General features: G+C 37.7%; 3 protein-coding genes across 3 annotated transcripts; all 3 read right to left on the reverse strand.

Annotated features, from left to right (window-relative positions):
* Nucleotides 1-4,593: 4,593 nt before the first annotated feature.
* On the reverse strand, nt 4,594-5,574 carry LOC101518883 (olfactory receptor 51G1-like). The gene has a single exon (XM_004590077.2). The coding sequence runs from the start codon at nt 5,572-5,574 to the stop codon at nt 4,594-4,596; it is 981 nt and encodes a 326-aa protein (XP_004590134.2).
* A 6,880-nt stretch (nt 5,575-12,454) lies between these two features.
* On the reverse strand, nt 12,455-13,387 carry LOC101518643 (olfactory receptor 51G2-like). Its single transcript, XM_004590076.2, has one exon. It carries the CDS (start codon nt 13,382-13,384, stop codon nt 12,455-12,457), a length of 930 nt encoding a protein of 309 aa, XP_004590133.2. The 5' UTR covers nt 13,385-13,387.
* A 5,940-nt stretch (nt 13,388-19,327) lies between these two features.
* Nucleotides 19,328-20,277, reverse strand: LOC101518400 (olfactory receptor 52A5-like). Its single transcript, XM_004590075.3, is given in 2 exon segments — nt 19,328-20,031; nt 20,034-20,277. Coding segments are annotated over 2 exon segments (948 nt in total).
* Between the last annotated feature and the right edge of the window lie 543 nt (nt 20,278-20,820).

The following is a 20,820-nucleotide window of genomic DNA, read 5'->3' on the forward strand; positions in this document are numbered from 1 at the left end:
CTGGCCATTGCAGTCACTTAGGGTGTGACCCAGCAGACGGAAGATCTTTCTCTCTGTATCTTCTTATCTCTGTAAATCCATTAAAAATAAATATAAATAAATCTTTAAAAATATATAATTTTTGGTCAAAGAGTAAAATCCCTTAAGCATTTTAAAATAGTATTAGCTTCTGAGTACATGTTGGTCAACAGAGTCATGAAATAAAGTTGCTGTGTAAAGCATAAAATGACATAAATTCCCTAATTTATATAATGTCAGCATTTTTTAAAGTGAAGTGTAAATGATTATTTCTCTTCAAGAACCATTTAGTCCATTTATTTACTTTAAATCCTACTTTCTTAGAATAGTATTTTGTTCATTTATTTTTTATGTTGCCAGATTAACAGGGTACAATTGTGACTTTTATAGGGTATAGTTCAAGGTTTTAGCAGATACGTACATTATGAGCAAGTCATACAAGGTATTAATCCTTTTTAATTTTTTAAATAATCTTACTTTGTTATTTTGTGTACAAAGGTTCAAGGGCTACAGGAAAGTGGGTAATACCATTGTTTTCACAGTAATATCACCATTTTTCCCCCTGTATCTGGGGTCAGGGGAGAAACAAAGGGAAAAGCCACACCCAGCCCCCTCCCATCCCAGGTCCCTGATGTGGGGCATGCTCCGAGGGTCCTGCTCAAGCAGTTTTGATAGTTCAACAGGTCTGAATTGCTGCTAATCTTGCTGTTCCAATCGCAGTGAAACCTATTCAGAATCCGCTGGCTGACATAGTCTCTTCATGGTTGGGGTTCTGAGATCAGCAGTTCACTATCTTTATTCCAGGGATCATCAGAATGGATGATCTTAACCAACTATATGTTATAGCCTTTCTCAAATCTCCCTCTCCCCCAGCCCTTTCACTCTCTGGCAATTACTACATTACTTTCATTTTGAACACACACACATATTTATATATTCATACAAACAGAACATACATATCAAACCTGAGTATAAGAAAATACATGTCATGCTTGTTTTTAACATGACAATCTCTGAATATATAAATTTTGTTGTTTATGTCACCATTTCATTTTTATGGCCAAGAAATGTTCTATTATTTATTTATACTGATTTGTCTTTTACTATGCATCTATTGATGGACATCTAGATTGATTCCATATTTTTCTGTTGCGCATAGTGCTGCAATAAACATGGGACTGTAAGTGTGTGTTTCACATGTGGACTTCATTTCATTCAGACATATTTCCCTGAGTACAATAGCTGACTCTTAAGGTATACATATTTTCAACTTTGTGGGTAACTTTTACACTGTTCCCCATGATTTTTTTAGTGATTTGTATTTCCACCAAGTGTATTAGGATTATTTTTTTCTAAAGTCTCACCAGCTTTTTAAAATATTTTTGATAATTGCCATCTATTTGATAAGTTGTTATATATATACACATATTCTCTATCTAGATATAAAGACATTTATATATATACATTTATATATATACCTACGTATGTATACAAACACACACTTTGCCATGTGCTCATCAAAAAGTTTCAACATTCTTTAAGTAACACACAGTTTTCATTTTGATTCATGAGTCTACCATTTCTACTCATCTTTGATTGTTTGGGTACATATTTCATACATTACATAATTTGATAGACAAATGTTTCAGTACATGAAAACCTAATATTAAATCATATTTTCCTCCTCAGAAATCCTTATGCAAAGTATAAAATGTTTTATTTTATAGATGGCTCTAAGAGTCTAAGATTCTAACTTCTGTTATATTCTCTCAGTTGAACTGAAAATCATTCTTAAATTTACATCATTATTTGTTTTCTGTGATTTCACTCAAAGATGTCCTAGTGGAAATCTTTACATATATAAATGTTTCTGCCATTTCTTCTACTCTGCTTTTCATATACAGATGCCCATAGCTCAAACTAGAAATCTTTAAATGTCTTCTATATGAATTATTATCACCCTAATTGCTTTATTTTAATTTTAAAGGTTTCTTTGAAAGACCTATTGAAAGGCAAAAATATTGTCCAGCCTCTGGTCCACTTCCTAAATAACTGAGACACCTGGAGTTGAGCTAAGTTGCAACCAAGACTTACTAACACCATCTAGGATTCCCACATGGGTGGCAGGGGCCATCCCTTGCAGTCTTACAAGATGAACTTGCAGGGAGCTAGTTCCAAAGTGCAGCAAGTAGGAGCCACATGGGATGCTAACATTGCAGGAGGCAACTTAAACTTCTAAGGCACAATGTTGGCCCATGCTTTCATTGGTTCTCATTTCTACCCTACCTTTTTGTATGAGCCTCAGACATTGTTTTCCCTGAAATAGTGATTATGCCTTGTCAATTACTTAAATGTATCCATTTATTTATTTATTTATTTATTTATTTATTTATTTATTTATTTTGGTATCCTCTATTGTTCACTTGATTTTTTCATTTCAAAATCTGTCTCATTATTTACTTTCATCTTTTAAGTATTTTCACAGAATTTTTTTCACATCTATTTATTTACTTATTTTAAAGATTTACTAATTTTTATTGGAAAGCCAAATTTACAGAGAGAAAGAGATACAAAGTGTGTTGGTTCACTCTCCAAGTGGCCACACCCATCATAGCAGAGCTGATACGAAGACAGGGACCAGGAGCTTCTTCCAGATCTCTTATGTGAGTGCAGAATCCCAGGGTTTGGGACCATCCTGTACTGCTTCCCCAGGGCACAAGCACGGAGCTGGACGGGAAGTGGGGCTGCCAGGACACGAACTGGACCCTGGCCCATGCAAGGCGAGGCTATCGTGCTGGGCATCCATTTGAAACCAACTTAGAACATGACAATTTTTCTTCTTTTTATTGTTCTGTGTCCTGAGAAAAGAGTACCTTCTGTTATCTTCACAGTGTTATAACACTGTGAAAAAACTTTGTGTTTACATCACTCATGATCATGTATATATATACATGATCATATATGTATATTTAAATTTTTCAATATTTTCTCATTACTTAGGCAATATGCGTATATAAAATCTATTTTTGTCTTTTATCTTCCTATTATTTAACATGTAAGTGTTGCATGGGTCATTTCAACTGCAATTGTATGAAAAGTAACTTGCTCCAGTTTGCCTAGATGCTCATTCTAATTATCAATTTTTTGAAAGAAAAGATTTATTGTATGTTTATTGGAAAGTCAGATACAGAAAGGAGGAGAGACAGAGAGGAAGATCTTCTGTCCGATGATTCACTCCCAAAGCAACCACAACTGTCAGAGCTGAGTCAGTCTGAAGTCAGAACCTGGAGCCTCTTCTGGGTCTCCCACACGAGTACAGGGTCCCAAGGCTTTGGGCTGTCCTCAACTGCTTTCCCAGGCTACAGGCAGGGTGGTGGATGGGAAGCATGACTACCGGGATTAGAACCAGCGCCCATATGGGATCCCAGTGCATGCAAGCTGAGGAATTTTCCACTAGTTTACCGTGCCGGGACCCAATTTTTTTAAATCTCCCACTAGAATATGCATTAAATGTGCACTGTTTGAGTTAATCAGATTCTCAGAGGACTCAACAGATATTAGTGATGATGACTTGGAGACATTTTCTAGTTGTTTGGATGTGCTAATCAAGGAATCTTAAACATTGCATCACACCACTTCACGATGTGTATATAGTCACTTTATTGTGAAGTTTTGATTAGTCTCAGAGGACATTATGACATTTTTTATGACAAAAGGAAAGGAAACAAAGAAATGCAACTTTTCTATTTATTTCTTACTTAGGCTGTAATAGCCATTTAATTATGATTTGGCTCGAGGTTTAGAGACTGAAGTTCACTTTCCTAAAATGAAAATGCCCTTGATTATCAATGACAATCCTACTACACTTTACTTCTTTTCAATTGTTAAACTTCCTTAAATGTTGGTGTGAACATTGATTGCTTTGAAAAACATGAAAAATTCAACTGTTCTTCAAATCTGAATAGATGATTAGCTACATAAATTATTTGAGTGAAATGAACCTCCTCCTACTAAATTTTCTTAGAACAAAAATCTTTAATCTTTTAAATCCTAGAGATACTTCTAGACAAAATTATAATTTTTTCCTTAATGGAACTGTAGAGTTGACAGAATGTCATTGAATGATTATTCACTAAACGTAATCAAGAAATTCTCAGCAGGACGTGGAGTAGCATTGTGGCATAGAGAGTGAAGCTAATGTCTGTGAAGGCAGCATCTCCTGGGGAAACCATTTCATGTCCTGGTTGCTTCCACTTCTGATACAACGTCCTTCTAATGGCTTGGGAAAAGTAATGGAAGATTACCCAAGTGTCTTTGGCTTCTACCACCTCTTGAGAGACCTGGAAGTAGCTCCTGGCTCCTGGATATGGCCTGGCTTTGCTGTGGCCATTGTGGTCCCCTGGAGTGTGAGCCACAGAAGCAAGCTCTTTCTCTCCATCACTCCCCCTTTTTTTTCTCTCTAAGTCTGAATTTTAAAATAAAAATTAAAAATTTTATGAAAAGGAAATAAATTCTAAACCGATTACCTTCAGGAAATGAATGCAAAAGTCAAAACAATAGGAATTCTTATGATTTTTAAGTATGAGCAAATCCAATCTTTTTAGGTATTAGTATCCTTAGGAAACCTTGGCGAATTTGCTTTGTCTTGATGCTGTAAATAATTGGGTTGAGTACTGGTGGGACCAACAGGTAAACATTGGCCATGGTTATGTGGATAATTGGGGAGGAATGTTTTGCAAAGCGATGCACTAAAGATAACCCTATCATTGGCACATACAGAATAAGCACAGCACATATGTGGCAGGCACATGTGTTTAGGGCTTTGAGCTTTCCTTCCTTGGATGCAATGCCTAGCACTGAGTGAAGAATAAAAGCATACGATAAAAAGATTCCTAGAGAATCTACACCCCAGTAAAAGGCTACAACAAATAAACCATACAAGATGTTGAAAGAGATGTCAGCACAGGCCAAGCGAATGACATCTTGGTGCAAACAGAAAGAATGAGAGAGAACATGGGACCGACAAAAAGACAATGTGGGAATGCGAACAAGAATAACAGGGAGAACAATAGAACATCTGATTACAATGAGGATCCCTATGAAGATAATGCGTTGTGGCGTCAGTTTGTTGGAGTATCTCAAGGGATCACATATGGCAACATACCTGTCAAAGGCCATGGCTAGGAGCACAGCTGACTCCATCAGAGAAAACGTATGAATGAAATACATCTGGACCACACATGCATTTAGCTCAATCTCTCTAGCATCAAACCAGAAGACCTTCAGTACAGTGGGAAGAGTGGAGATGGACATGCCCATGTCTGTGAGGGACAGCATGGCCAAGAAGTAGTACATGGGTTCATGGAGACTCATGTTAGTGTAGATGACCTGAAGGATTGTGCAGTTGCCCACTATTCCAACCAGGTAGAGCATAGAAAATGGAATGGAGATGAAACGATGAAAATTCTCATAGTCAGGAATCCCAGTGAGGTAAAATGACGCAAATTGTCCAGTACTGGAATTGGAGTCTGTTTTGAAGCTTTCCCAACTAACCATGGTTTTTATCATCAAGATGTGAATTCCTAAAGGAAGAAAGAAAAACCTAAACCAGAGTAGATAGCAATCCATTTTCACTATTGTAGTTTCCTTAATTATTATTGCTTTATCAGGATGCTAGTTAGTTTGGAGGGTAATAACATCAGGTATAAAACAAAACAAACTCACCTTCTTAATCCCCAAAAAACATTTAAATGTATTATGTAGTCAAATTTCTACCCTAAATTCTAACATGTAGCAAATAATAAGATATTTTTCCTTCTTCTAAGTTTATAATATGTATCTTCATATCTTTCCTACTAATAGCCCATAAGAGCATTTGCTTTCAACTATTCTTATGCTCTCAATTAATTATTCATCTAGTTTCTGATGCCTCATAAGGAAATCATCTATATTAAGTGTACATATTCTGAAATGCTTATTTTATGGAATCCTTTAAAAGTTACATCAGAGGATAATATTTGAAAATATTATGTATGAATTAATCATGGTTACAAATTTAAACAAGGTTATACCATCCCTGAAATGTATTCAAATCCAAATAAAAACTTCTCAAATGCCCAAGAGTAGATAGAACCATGACATTATATGTTCAGATGTTTGGAATTTTGTTCTTTTTCATCGTGTCCATCATGGTTTGTTTATCTGTACCCACTGTGTCACATCTCTGAAGATTTTCTTAGTGGACTATTAGCATTTGTTTCACAGATATAACTGTTTTGTGAGCCATGTTACTCTTGATAATCCTGCATCTTTTCTTTTGTTCCCACTAGAACTCACAATTGAATTTCTAAATACCCCATCAATGCTTTAAACTCCATCTCATATTACTGTTGAGATAATTCAACTAAATGATGTGCTGAAAAGCATACCCATATCCACTCCCAGATTAGACTGTTTATATTTTAGGTATTATATGTCTACCTCCCAATAGATATATTATACGTTTATACACCAAGGGTTAGCAACTCAAATGAATTTGCCCAAGCCTGGTAACTACAGTGACAACTTTTGTAAATTTCAGTCCCTGAGCTCTGCTCATGCAGACTCCACCATTTCAGCAATTATGTTACTACCGTGGATAGTCCTTGATACAGCAGCAAGATGTCACCGTTCCAGTTTCTAATATCACAAAGGGTAGAGCAAACAATCAGTTCCTTCTGTCATTCACAGCACCGTTGCTTTATCCCAGCTATTGTTTTACTGCTACACTTCCCAACTGTCATATAGCTACAGGAATATTTTGTTCAGCAATTAAGTCCCCTAAAATTGAAAAATTGAATGATGTTGTCATGATCTAATAATGCTTTCTTTAGAATAATGTAACTTTTAGAGTATGTCTATACAGATACTAATACCCAATTTTAAACTCTCATTTATGGATCACAAGCATGCTTCAGCACCTAAGAACACTTTTTGATTTCAGAAAATTATTAATATATAATCATATAATATCTATATGAAGTCAACAGAGGACAAATTACAGACGAGTACTATGAGGTTCACAAATTTCACTTGCACAACATAAAGGAAAGATATGCATTTCTAAGATGCTACTACAAAACCTTGAATATTTCAGTGAAACATGGCATCTCTGTGATCAGAGACCAGCCTCTCACATATTCTGCAATGACTCTTGCCCACACACCAGAACATAGAGTGGTAAATATGATACCTGACGTCTCCTCTTTGCAGATAACAGAACATTTTAATTGATTTTGCGGAGCAATAACTTTAACTTCTCCTGCCAATTCCTCCAAGCTTTAATTGAACACTGTATTCTCACATTCATACAACAACAACAACAACACAAAGTCTAGAAGAAAGCCAAGAGCAGAAAAATGGAATCCAAAAAGGAAAGATTGAAAAAGAAGAGTTAAAAGAATCTTTGTTGTCAGAATACTACCTTAGGCAGTTGTTAGATATCAAGAATATTACAAAAGAGATGGAATACAGCTAGTACCATTTCTGTTTTTTCTTTAAATCATTGGATGGTTTTACAACTGTATGGCAGCTACTTCATTATATTGGCAGATTCAAATAGCCCTGCAAAAAGAAACTGATCACCACATGAGGACAGGTTAACAGCAGAAAGTTTCTTAGTTACACACTTAGTCTGCTGCCTGAAACATAATGAAATACAAGTGCCAAATCCTATGGTGAAAAAAGACAATCTAGAACTTGAAACTAGAAATCTTGACATATTTTTGCTAATGGGGTTGGAAAGTAGTTGAAGAACAACGTAAATACATAGTCATATCTCCATGAATGTGTACCATCCTCCTCAGAATCCTGTTAGTACTTAATTTGAAACATTATGGTATCTCTAAATAATTATGGGTTGATTGGGACTATCTAACATGGGAAAGGGACTCTGTAATTATAGGAAGATATATATATATATACTCTGCCATTTTCTCATTTAACCTCATCTCTCTTCATTTTAGGTTCCTACATAAAACCCTGATGAACTTGAAATAGTTCTAATCAAAAAATCAATCATCTCCGGCCATCACGTGCCTGATAACTCATCTTATTCTGTTTATTATTATGCCACGTTTCCCAAATCAATTTTCCATATAACAGATACTGAATACTTAGATGAGTCAAGCTATTCCTGCAACTGTTCTTAAGACATATGACGTTTCCCCTGGTTGGTCTTGGATAAAAAGAAAACCTTTGTGATTACTTATGAGATCCTGCTCTCATGGAGGGGCACAGGAGATAATGCACGCATCTATCCTCCCTACTCCCTCTGCTCCTCACATTCACATTCCCAGGCTCGAAACCTCCAATTAGAATCCTGGAAGCGTTGCTATTTCTTAGCCTAACATAGATGATGGCCAACATAGCCCACCAAATCACAATCAATCTTCTCTTCCTCTTCGTATAACAGCCCAAGTGTCTTTCACAGGATTCTGCTGAATCCATCTTTCCACTTACCTAAAACAACAATCTTACTTTTTACTGCACCACATCACCTCTTTGCACCTCATCCAAATCCTCTAACCACTTAAAACCAGTTTCTGTGAATGTCCTTTTTAAGTCTTTTTCTTTGCGAATGACTGCCATGCCAGCTTCTAGCTTTGCCCTTGGCCTCTGTATCAGATTCACTCAGGAGTGCAGGGTAGTTCCCATTACTCATCACTTCATGGGCTTTCTCTGCTTCCCTTTCTTACTCCTGATAAAAATGTTCAAGAACATTTTCTTAAGGGATCTGCAAAATTATGTGTATATATCTGAACTAAAAGAAACTTCTTATTTTCCCCAGATTATATAAAGCCCTGGAAACCCTAAGGGATCAGAGCCATAATTGCAAACTGTAAAGTAGAATATGAGGGCCTATGGGACACAAGCTGCTCAGGTCAAGGCAGACTGAATGTCCACAGGGGAAACAATGCCTATGGGAGGCCTAGCTTTGGTTTTTCTGATGTTGTGGTTAGAATGTCTGTGTCTCTGCCAACTTTGTGTTAAACTTCACCCTTAGCGTAACATAGGGAGCAGGGCTGGCACAGAGGAGCTGGAGAGGCCACAAGGGCCTCATGTCATGGACAGCACAAGTGACTTCCTCAAAGGACTTGAAGGGCTGAATTCAAGAACCTGTGTTGTTATGGTATAGGGAGCTTGGGACTCCCTGTCTTGCCTCCAAAGCTTATTTTTAAGCCCTATTGTCTTGTCTTTTATTGATAGATTTGATTATTTTATTGCAAAGTCAGATATACAGAGAGGAGGAGAGACAAAGATGAAGTTCTTCTGTCCACTGATTCACTCCCCAAGTAACCACAGCAGTCAGAAATTAGCCAATCAGTAGCCAGGAATCAGGAACTTCTTCTGGGTCTCCCATATGGGTGTTGGGTCCCAAAGCTTTGGGCTGTCCTCTACTTCTTTCCCAGGCCACAAACAGGGAGCTGGAGGGGAGGTGGGGCCACCAGGATTAGAACCAGTGCCCATAGTGGATCCTGGTGTGTTCAAGGCATGGACTTTAGCCTCTAGGCCACTGTACCTAGACCCCTTATTCTCCTTATTATCAGAAGAAATCCCAACTGCATGAGTCCACACATGTCTCCCTTTCTGTCACTCATATGGAGATCATGAGTGGTTTTCAGGTATATCTTCTACTTCAACCAATTATAGGCATCCGTGAACAAGCAGATGGGCACTCGGCCAGTCTCTCCATTTTTTAAAACTAAAAGTTACAGAGTTTTGTTGCAGTCTTCTAAATATTTATTCATGCAAGGGCCGCATGAAGGCTCAGTGGCTAAATACTCATCTTGCATGCACTGGGATCCTATATGGGTGTCAGTTCATGTCCCAGATGCTTCACTTCCCATTTGGCTCCCTGCTGATGGCCTGGGAGAGCAATGGAGGATGGCCCAAACTCTTGGGACCATGCACCTGTGTGGGAAACCAAGAAGAAGCTCCCTGGCTTGGAACCAGATAAGCTCCTACCGTTGCAGCCACCGGGAGACCGAAACAGTGATTCATTCTTAACACCTTTATCAGAGCCATTGTCATTGACTCAGTTTCTCCAACTTTCACTAACATGCCAAAATTTTGCTCATTCTACAAGATTATGTCTATCTCCTACGTTAAAAAAATACCTGCAAGATTTTAAAAACTGCAACTGTGAAATTTTAGAATTACTGGAAAAATAAATGTTGGGCAACTAAATGAACAAGCTGTCTGGATATACTTTCTAGAAATCTTCCTGAGGATTTTGCAACATAGTTTTATTTTGAATTGCCTACCTAACTTATTTTAGTCTATCTATAGCATAGGGCATCATAAAAACGTCCTAAATAGCAAAGTAATAATCAAAATTGTCCTCCATTTTTCATGTTTTGGTGTCTCAGTGTGTTTGAAGTTAATCATTGGAAATATTTATAGCATGTCTTCTCTATTCTTTTATCATCTTTAATAATGTAATCTTGTTTGTTATTAACACACATTATTACATAGAAAAATATTATGTTTACAGTTTTCCCTATAACTCAATACGTAAGATCAATTCTATGGTAACATTTGCTTTTCTTTTAATTTTTTATTGTTTTTTTTTGATACAGTTTTTTTGACGCTACGGTTTCCCTTTCCTCTCCCCCAAGTTCCTTGCTTTCCCCTCTTTCCTCCTTTCCAGTCTTACATTGGGTATCTTTTGTGAATTTTCACAAGTCCATCATGCTGCTACTGGAGTGTCCCAACAATGTAGAAGATTGTTGGTCATTTTGTTGTGAGTCCTTCCTTTTATTGAAAGCATTGGGAATTTATTTCTGTTTCCACCCTTGAACATATCAATTTCTGTTACATTTCCATAATGTATCACCTTGAGTGTATTCCACCATGGGGAGAAGAAGGAAAAACAAATAAGAAAAAAAGAAAAAAAAGAAAATGAAGAATAAAAAAGAAAAAGAAAGAAAAAGCACATTCATCCTCATGAGGTTAACGAACATGTAACAAAGGTGTCAGTGTGGCACTAAGGTACTGGAAAAGAGTGTCCAGCATCTTCACATAGGAAAAAATGTCAGTGTGTGTCCCAAGGCACTAATGAAGTACAATGGCGACTAGATCCTCTTGATTTATGGGCAGTAGCAATAACAGTGATAAAAAGAACGTTAACAATCTCAGATGATTGTTTATAATATTTTTTTAGAGATTTATGCCTTTTTATTGGAAAGACAGATTACAGAGAGAAGAAGACACAGAGAAAGTAAAAACATACTGCTTACTGTTAAGACCTACACATACATCAGTAGATTCAAAAACTTCTTTATCTTCTTAATGTATCTTTTTCTTTGAATAAGCATAGAAGGGACAAATACAATTAGATTAAAATTACAAGAATTACGCAATTCTGTGTACATCCATATGCCAGATACATTAAAAAGTCTAAAAATTTTGTATACTGAAAGAAGTTTAAGATAAAAACTCAAAGTTGTATTATCTGTTTCCAGCTACCACAAATATCTCTATTTAGCTAAACAAATATGTACTATAGTTTACATTTTTAGACCTATTTAAGCCAATGGAATAAGATCACTAACTCATATGATAATAGCTGCATTTTTTTAAATGACTAAGTCAAAACTTCATGTGAGACAAAATTATTTGCAAAAATAATAAAAATTTTAAAAATAAAAGAAAATTTATTGTGGAAATGTTTGTTTTTTATGTCTAAGGAAATTAAACAATCTCAAATGGGGAAATCTGTTTGTAGATGCTTAAAAAATGACATTGATACACTAGGAATATTAAGTCCTGCTATCAGCCATAATAAGCTTTTGCAGCAAAGAAAATTTTACAGGCTTCAGGAAAGAAGGAGCTAATTTACAAATGCAAAAATAATGTAACAGGAAATGTAGTGTAAGATTTCATGCCAAACCTGAATTTCAACAAAGTATGTTCTTGAATTTCATTGATTTAAAGCAAACAAATTTCATGTACTTCACTGACAATATTCTGAATTCAGGGTTGGTAACAGTATTCCAATCACCTTCAAACCTATGGAACCATACCCACAGCTCAGTAAATCTGTTAGTGGTCAAAGAAGAGAGAAAATGTCAAAAAGGAAAAAAATGACTTTGCTGCTTTTAAGCACCTCTTTGCAATAATGACCTTCTTGTACAATAATGCAATCACAAATTTGGAAATAGAAATTATTTCCAGTACACTCCTACCTGACAAAGCCACAGTTACATGGGTTCCAGGAAACAAGTTAAATCAGACTGCACAACATCTTGAACACAAAATCTCTCCTTTTAGCCTCACCCTCACATTCTGATGGCTCTTTGCAGCTTTTCAAGAAGACCTTTGTTGACAATTCTGATTCACCATACCTGGAGCTAATATATCAGCTAACACTATTGAGACACATGTCATTATTGTCTTAACATTTCTGTCTCACAGCTGAAATGATTTTGGGAGAGAGTAGCAGGTGGAGGACACCTTGGCGGATCTGCTTGGTCTTCACACTGTAAATGATTGGATTGAGCACAGGAGGAATCAACAAGTAGATATGAGCCATGACAATGTGTATGAGAGGTGAAGAGTGTTCGGCAAAACGATGGACAAGAGATAACCCTATCATAGGCACATATAAAATCAGAACAGCACAGATGTGGCATGCACATGTGTTGAGGGCCTTGAGCCTTCCCTCACGAGATGCAATTCTTAACACTGAGTCCAAACCCCACAGCATAGTGATCACAACCATCCCATATATAACATTAAACTTAATGTCAGCACAAGCAAGGTGGATAATATCCTGGTGTAGGCAGTAGGAATGAGAAAGGACATGAGAGCGGCAAAATGTAAAAAAAGCCAAGCGGGCTAAAAGTGGAATTATTGGAATAGCACTCCTGAGCAATGCTGCAATTCCGATCTTCATGATAAGTTTTGGAGTGAGAATGGTAGCATATCGCAGAGGATGGCAGATAGCCACATACCGGTCAAGAGCCATGGCCAAGAGCACAGATGATTCAGTGAAGGAGAAAGTGTGAATTAGAAACATTTGGAACACACAGGCACTGAACTGGATCTCTCTGGAAATGGACCACAGCACCCGGAAGAGTGATACCATTGTGGGCAGGGACATGCCCATGTCAGTAAGCGAAAGCATTGCTAGGAAGTAATACATAGGCTCATGGAGCTTTGAGTCTGTTCGGATAATGTGCAGAATAGTGCAATTACCCGTAATTCCAACTAGGTAGAGGAGGCAGAATGGGATGGAAATCCAGTGGTGAAATTCCTCATAGCCAGGGATACCTGTGAGATAGAATGTGGACGACAAGGCATTGCTAGAGTTTGGAGATGCCATAATGCTGACTGTTAGAAGGCAATCCAATCCCACAATCACATTCCAGTGAGGAAGTTACAAGACCAGGTTCTGTATCAGATAAAGAAAAATGAAATAAAACATTAGTGTTTAACTTCAATGGCTCCTCAACCCATTCCCATAATCTGCCTTTTCCACTCAATTTCACAGCAGGGTTTAATACATAAAGTAAAATAATTAGTTCATAAGCACCAGCACATGCCCTTCTGACTCGCAAATATAAATGCATTTCACATTCTCTCTAAATATGGGATCTTCTTGCATAATGCTACTCAGACAGCACACACACAGATACCATCCTTTGACCATGGGCTTGCCCATCTCATCCCACTTTCCATGCTGCCTCATGGTCACTTTTAATGCCCAGATCTTTTACTTTAATCCCCCCTTTTACTACACTCCTTCTCTTTTTCTTAGGCATAGCAAAACTTGCCAAGCTGCCTTCCATTTAGTCTAACCGCTTAGTCAAAAATGGCTATTTGTTTAATATTGTAACTCCTGGCTCCTAATGCCAGTGTGAATAAACATAAAATTTAATTGAAAGGTGGAATTGATGTAATTTTAAGATCAATATGTGGCATTTCCCAAAACATTTTTTGAAGGTTTACAGGGAAATATCTCCCCACTTCTCTAGGTAATATTCCATTTATCTGATTCTGTAATCTAGGAAATATTCTTGTTCCAACACTGGCTTAATTTTCAGCTGTGAAAAACAATGCTTGTTTTTCTACTTGCAAAAAAAAGGGGTCATGTTCTCTGTTAACAAAGAAAATAACAACTTGACATAATTTCACTGAAAATTAAAAGAAAAGATATTTTAAGTAAAATCCCTATAACAGATTCTAGACATGATGATTACAAAATGATGATTACAATGAGAGCAAAAACTATGACAACAACAACAATATTTCTCTGATGTACACTGTCTGAGCAGAAGAAATATAGAAACTCTGTAGAACCCTCTTTTTAAAGAAACCTGCCAGGAATGAATGGTCATTCAAAAGACAGATCCAAGAAGGGTCCATGGTGGAAATTATGTAAGTCTGTTTCATGTGGCAAAGACTGTATAGCCAAATATACAGATCATTTCTGTATCCCTTTTTAGCTCTGACATTTCTCTAATAACTGTGAAGGTCCTAGCTGTGGATTTGTCTCTCTGTTCAGCGTTAGTTTTGAAAAAATAATAATTCAGGGCTGAGTGGGAAGTTTGGTCATGAAAGGGAATAACAACTTTTTGGACTTTAGCAAACTACAAGTCAGACACACTGATATGCCAAGCATATGTATTTACTGTATTTCACATATTCACTAGCATTTGGGCATCCTCTTATCCTACAACCTCATATCTCCTAGCATTGCATCATTCTGACACCCTTCCTTGTAGTATTCTTGATCCACAATTTCAAGTTCATCCCCATGTCTGTGATGTCTTCCACTAGTCCCCAGAGGAGGAAGAGGAAAGTACAGTTCATTCATAAATTTGAAAGTCTAAAGAACATAAAAATGGTGGTGGTGGGAGAAAAGGACCTCAGAACTGTAACTAAAATCATTCAGTCACTGTTCTTGAGACTGGAGTAAAACTTGACCAGTATCCAGTTACATTTCTATCTTACCCACAATTTTTGTTTTCATTTTGCCTGAAAATGCACCTCCACCTTCTGCAAACAGTACATCCCTGGGGACAGACTGCCACCATGAGATGAGGCATCCTTAGAAAAGCTCTGCCTAACTGAAGAGCCCAAGCCTAACTCTGACGCTGTGAGTATGAACACAAACAACAAATATGTGCTGGTGACATTACATACTGAGTGAAGCAGAAACCTGTCCTTTCTTGAGTCACTCTGTGTCCTCCTTCTCACACTTTTAATATCCATCTTCCATTATTTTTTTGTTTCCCAAAGTGCCTCATTCCTTGTCCGATGATTCCCCACCTTATTTTTGCCCAGGTCTTATGGACATGAGTGTAGCTCCTCTTGCTCTGTGTAACTGAACTCATTTGCAGAGCAAGAATGAATTAATAAGCCTCTGTCGTCAGTCCCTAGACAGTCTCCACATTGGAGGTAGTACAGGCGTGTAACCTTTTCAGTGCCGGCACTTCAGGCTGTATCTCTTCCCCAAATCCTTTGCATCACTTCACAATGCAGTAACATATTTCAGTTTAAGAGACAGAGGAGTGAATGCTACTGAAAGTCTCAAACATTTATTGTCTCAGTGCTTGGGAAATATAATGTAAGGCAACTTGAGATGAGATTATGGCTTGCATCTAAAATTCGGTAGGGCACTCAAGAATGTTAGACACATTGTAGCCGATGAGAAAGACTTAAAATGTGGAGGGGAATGGAGCCCATGACCTAAAACAGGAAAAGGACTCAACAGCAGTTTTTTAAAAAAGATTTACTGTATTTTTTATTGGAAAATCTGATATACAGCGAGTTGGAGCCAAAGAGGAAGATCTTCCATCCTTTAATTCATTCTCCATGCAGCCACAATGGCTAGAGCTGAACCTATCTGAAGCCAGGAGCCAGGACCCTCCTTCCTGGTCTCCCACATGGGTGCAGGGTCCTAAGGCTTTGGGCCGTCCTCGACTGCTTTCCCAGGCCACAAGTAGGGAGCTGGATGGGAAGTAGGGCTGCCAGGATTAGAACCGGCACTCCATATGGGATCCTGGAATGTGCAAAGCAAGGACTTAAGCTGCTAGGCTACTGCTCTGGGCCCTCAGGAGTAGTTTGGAGTGACAATATATACAGTTGCTTATACTGGATTAAAAAATCTTAATCAATGTCATAACTTTTGAAATTCCTACCACGATAGCAATTCACTTGATGTTGACATTATCTATATTAAATATGATAAAAAATCCAAAACTTACATGATCTTGTCAATGAAAATATGTCATATAGTTTATTTCTGAGATAGACAATTTTATTTTTCTTCTGTTAAGTTCTTGGTTCAATTTGAGAGGGAGAGAGAGAGAATTCCATGGCCAATTTTTAATAACTTTAGGCTGAAATTCATGAAGGATTAACTAAAGACAGAGCATCCCAAGGGCAAACGTCCCCCTTTATAGCCAGCTACAGATGAGAATCACCTAGATCACCATGCATGGAAGCGGGTGTAGCATATGTCTAGAAAATGTCCATGCTTCATCTGCCTTCTAGAACTAGTCTTCTCTGTGTCTGATCAAAACTGACAACATCAACAGGTCCTCTTTGCTTCAGTATCTTGACTTGGTTAAAGATGAGAACCTAGCAGCCTGGCACAATGGCCTAAATGCTAAATTCTCCTCTTGCATGTGCAGCCATGTGAGTGTTGGTTCATGTCCCAGCTCCTCCCCTTCCCATCCACTTCCCTGTTTGTGGTCTGGAAAGGCAGTAGAGGACAGTTCAAGACCTTGGGACCCTGCACCTGCGTAGGAGACCTGGAAGTAGAAAGAAGGTCACCAGGGTCAGGGCTCAGAGATTGATAGATACACACATCAAAGGATACACAGTTTCAATAAGGTGAGGATCTAATAAGTGGATAATTCTAAAGGTCTAATGCAGCATATGAGGGTTCAGTTCCTAATATGACATTGTTTAATAGAAAGTTACTGAGACATGTTTTGGGTTTTATTGCCACAGTATGTATTCAATATTTTATCTGTTAGTATTTTAATAAATGCTGGAGTTTCCATGGTAAATGAGTTTAATATTCTTCTCATTAGAATGTATGATAAGCCACAAACTTACTTTAGAATATATATATATATATATATATATATATAATTTTTAGAAATTTGTTGTTGAAATACATTACAAATGGCTTAACTCTGGTTTGCAGTAATTGAAATGTGCAGTTTTGGGGCTGGTGTTGTGGCATGGAGAGTTGAACTGCCTCCTGCGATACCTGCAAAATGGATGCCAATTTATGTTATGGCTGTTCAAGTTCACATTCTGTTCCATATTAATAACCTGGATAAAGCAGTGGAAAATGGCCCAACTGTTTGGGACCCTATCACCCAAGTGAGATACCCTAAAGCTCCCAGCTCCTGGCTCCTGGCAATGCACAGGCACATTGCTGGCCATTGAGGCCATTAGCGAGTGAACCATTAGGGAGTGAATGTAAGATATCTCTGGTTCTCCCTCTCTCTCAGTAAATCTTTCAAAATAAATTCTTTTAAAAGCACATTTTGAAATATTTTATCTTGTATTTCAATATATCATTCTTTCCTTATTTTACTTTTGAGATGGAAGAGAAGAGAGTTTACATTACTTGAAAATTAAACTTATCTTTATTTTGGAGCAAGGCACAGAATTCTAATCACACAAAATACCTAGAAAATTTCAATACTGAGTGTGTGTAAAGACAGACAGATAGATTGCTAACCTCCAATTTTCATTGAAAATGTCACTTGTAGTATCTCCATATATTTAAAAATTGTTCTATCACTCTTCTAAACAGCAATTTAATTTGCAATGATTGTTGTAAATATTAGACTACTTAGAAACTGTTACTGACATACAATTTCTCTTACAATGCTTGTTTCAGAGGGACTGGGGCTCATTTCCCCTACAACCTTGTCCCTGATGCATCTAGCAATGTCGTAGACACTGTCATGGTCTTGAGATAACAAGGAACTTAGGAAACTCTTCTGAAATGGTGCTAAAAGTTGCCTGTAGATGGGGGAAGCAAATTTACTAATGAGTGCATGATTAAAGAATTAAGAACATGATATTGTGGGTCTCTCTATTTGTGTTATGTGTCTCTCTCCATCCCTGTCCATAGTTCTATTTCTCTCCTTCTGCTTGTCAAGTAACAAGCGTATTTTTTTTAAATAAATTGAAACCTTGGATAATAATGTTTCCTCATGGAAAGTAAAATTTATTATTCACAAAATAAATCACATTTGGGTAACTTCCTCTAAAATAGCATTCCTCATTCCTTCTGAGGTTTAGAGTAAGAGCTTCTCACTTGTGCAGCTAAATGTGTTCTTTTTAAATTTTTGAGGTTTATTTAACTGAAAGGCAGAGAGAGAGAGAGAGAGAGAGAGAATATATCTTCCATTTACTGATTCAGTTCCTTGATAACCACAAGGACTGGGGCAGGACTGGTCTGAAGCCAGGATCCAGGAGCTTCTTCTGGGTCTCCCACAAAGAGTGGGCCATCCTCTACTGCTTTCCAAGGCACATAAACCAGAATCTAGATGAGGACAAAAAAAAATGTAGCAGCCAGGACTCAAACCAACACAGATATAGAATGCTTGCATTTCAAGTGACAACTTGACCACTAAGCCACAAAGTCAGCCCCTAAATGTAACATTTCTATCTTACTACAGCCTAAACGGCATTAAGCTACATTGCTTAATATTTTTTATAAATTCACTGTATTGTAAACTTTAGAAATAATAAAATATGCCTTTGTCATTTTTGTACATCCAAAATATAAGTTGCAGCATATTGTTGCAGAAAAAACAGAAGAGCTGTTAGAAACAAAGAAGGAAGGAAAAATAATAAAAAATACCAAAAGGAAATATATTCTTTGGGGAGATAAACACTTAAGTTTTTATTTATTCAAATAACTTAGAGAAAGTGGGAAAAGTAGAAAGGTGGGGAGGGAGAGAAAAAGGAAATTTCTATTCACCAATTCACATCTCAGATTCCTACTGCAAGTGGACCTGGACCAGGGTGAGTCCAGGAGCCTCAAACTCAGTTCTGGTCTCCCATGTGTGTTACCAAAACCCAAGTCTTACATCGTCATCCCTTTCTGCCTTTCAGGGTACACATTAACAGGAAGATTCATTATAAGTAGCACCAAAACTCAAATCCAGGAATATGTTTTGGATAACAGCTGTCCCGAGCAGTAGAATAACACCTGTACCAAACACACAGCCCTAATTGTGTATTTTACATATTACTTTTACATATTTTATACATTACGTTTGTTGGATCATTGCTGAGTGTTAGGTTTAAAAATACAAATCTGAGCAGCCCGCTTTCGAATTTCCTTGGTCTTCACACCGTACACAATGGGGTTTAGGGCAGGAGGAACAAGCAGATAGATGGTGGACAAGAGAATGTGTACATAGGGGGACACGTGACCAAAACGGTGACTGAAGAAGGAGAAAAAGGCAAGGATATAAAATTCCAGGAAGACAACTATATGAGCTGTACAAGTGTTAAATGCTTTGAGGCGTACTTCTTTTTGGGGAAGACGAAACACAGCCTGAAAAATCAGAATGTAGGAGATGAAAACAAAGATCATGTCAAAACCTAGAATTGCAAAAGCTACAAAAAGCCCAAACGCCTTGTTAATATGTGTGTCTTCTGCAGCCAGCTTGACTACGGCCATGTGCTCACAGTAAGAGTGGACAATAACCACAGAGTGGAAACGTTTCAGTCTCTTGAGCAGAATGGGTAAAATCCCAACCAGCGCCGTTGCCCGGATTGCGACCATCAGTACCACTCGAACTAGAAAGAGAGGTGTGAGAGTGGAGCTATGCCTTAACGGATCACAGATGGCAACATAGCGGTCAAAGGCCATGGCCAACAGAATACCAGACTCCATACCCTGAAAAGCATGGATGAAGAAAAGCTGGGTGAGGCAAGCATCAAAATCCATAGAGAGAGAGTGGAACCAGAAGATGGCTAAATCTTAGGAGCAATGGCAACACAGAGTCCTAGGTCAGTGGCTGCTAGCACTGCCAGGAAGATGTACATGGGTTGGTGTAGACTTCGTTCTGTAGGGATAATGATGAGTAACAAGATGTTCCCTAGAAGAGCCACCAGACAGATGCCAAAAAACGGAAACCCAATCCAAAACTGCACATGTTCTAGCCCAGGGATCCCAAGCAGGACCACCGTCCTTGGGTTCAGATAAGACACGTTGGTAAATCCCATGAGGCTGCTAACTCTTTCACTCACCACTAAATCTGAAAACTATTCAGACAAAAAGCATGTATGTAAAGGAAGAAAGACAACTGTCATTTTATTTCTTCTCAAAACACAAAATAAGAATAATAAAAAGAATGGAAATGTGACTTAGTCACATTAGTTGTTCTGGCACTAACTTAGCTAGTATCAGGATAGAACCTGTGAATATATTTTTCCAAAACTAATATATAACATTTGCAGGCACAGAAAATGACCCAGTATTCATCAGCTAGAGATTGCAGAAATTGAAAGGAACTGTGATTTCAGATATTTGCTTTTTCTTATCTTCAGAGATCTTTCAGATGGTGTCGGAGGACCATCTTAACTTCTCTGTCCAAATTCCAGATACATGTCAGATTAGCTGAATTACCCTGTGACATGTAATATGATATAGCTCCTCCGTGCCATAGTTCTGCCAAATTATCAGAAAGCTCAGAATCTTCTTAGAGCAGCAGCCTCTCAGTATGCCTGTTCTCTGTGATTTAGGGAGTAAACGGCTTCCTTCACATC

This window comes from Ochotona princeps, chromosome 4 (genome assembly GCF_030435755.1).
Source record: "Ochotona princeps isolate mOchPri1 chromosome 4, mOchPri1.hap1, whole genome shotgun sequence".
In the NCBI taxonomy this organism is placed as follows: domain Eukaryota; kingdom Metazoa; phylum Chordata; class Mammalia; order Lagomorpha; family Ochotonidae; genus Ochotona; species Ochotona princeps.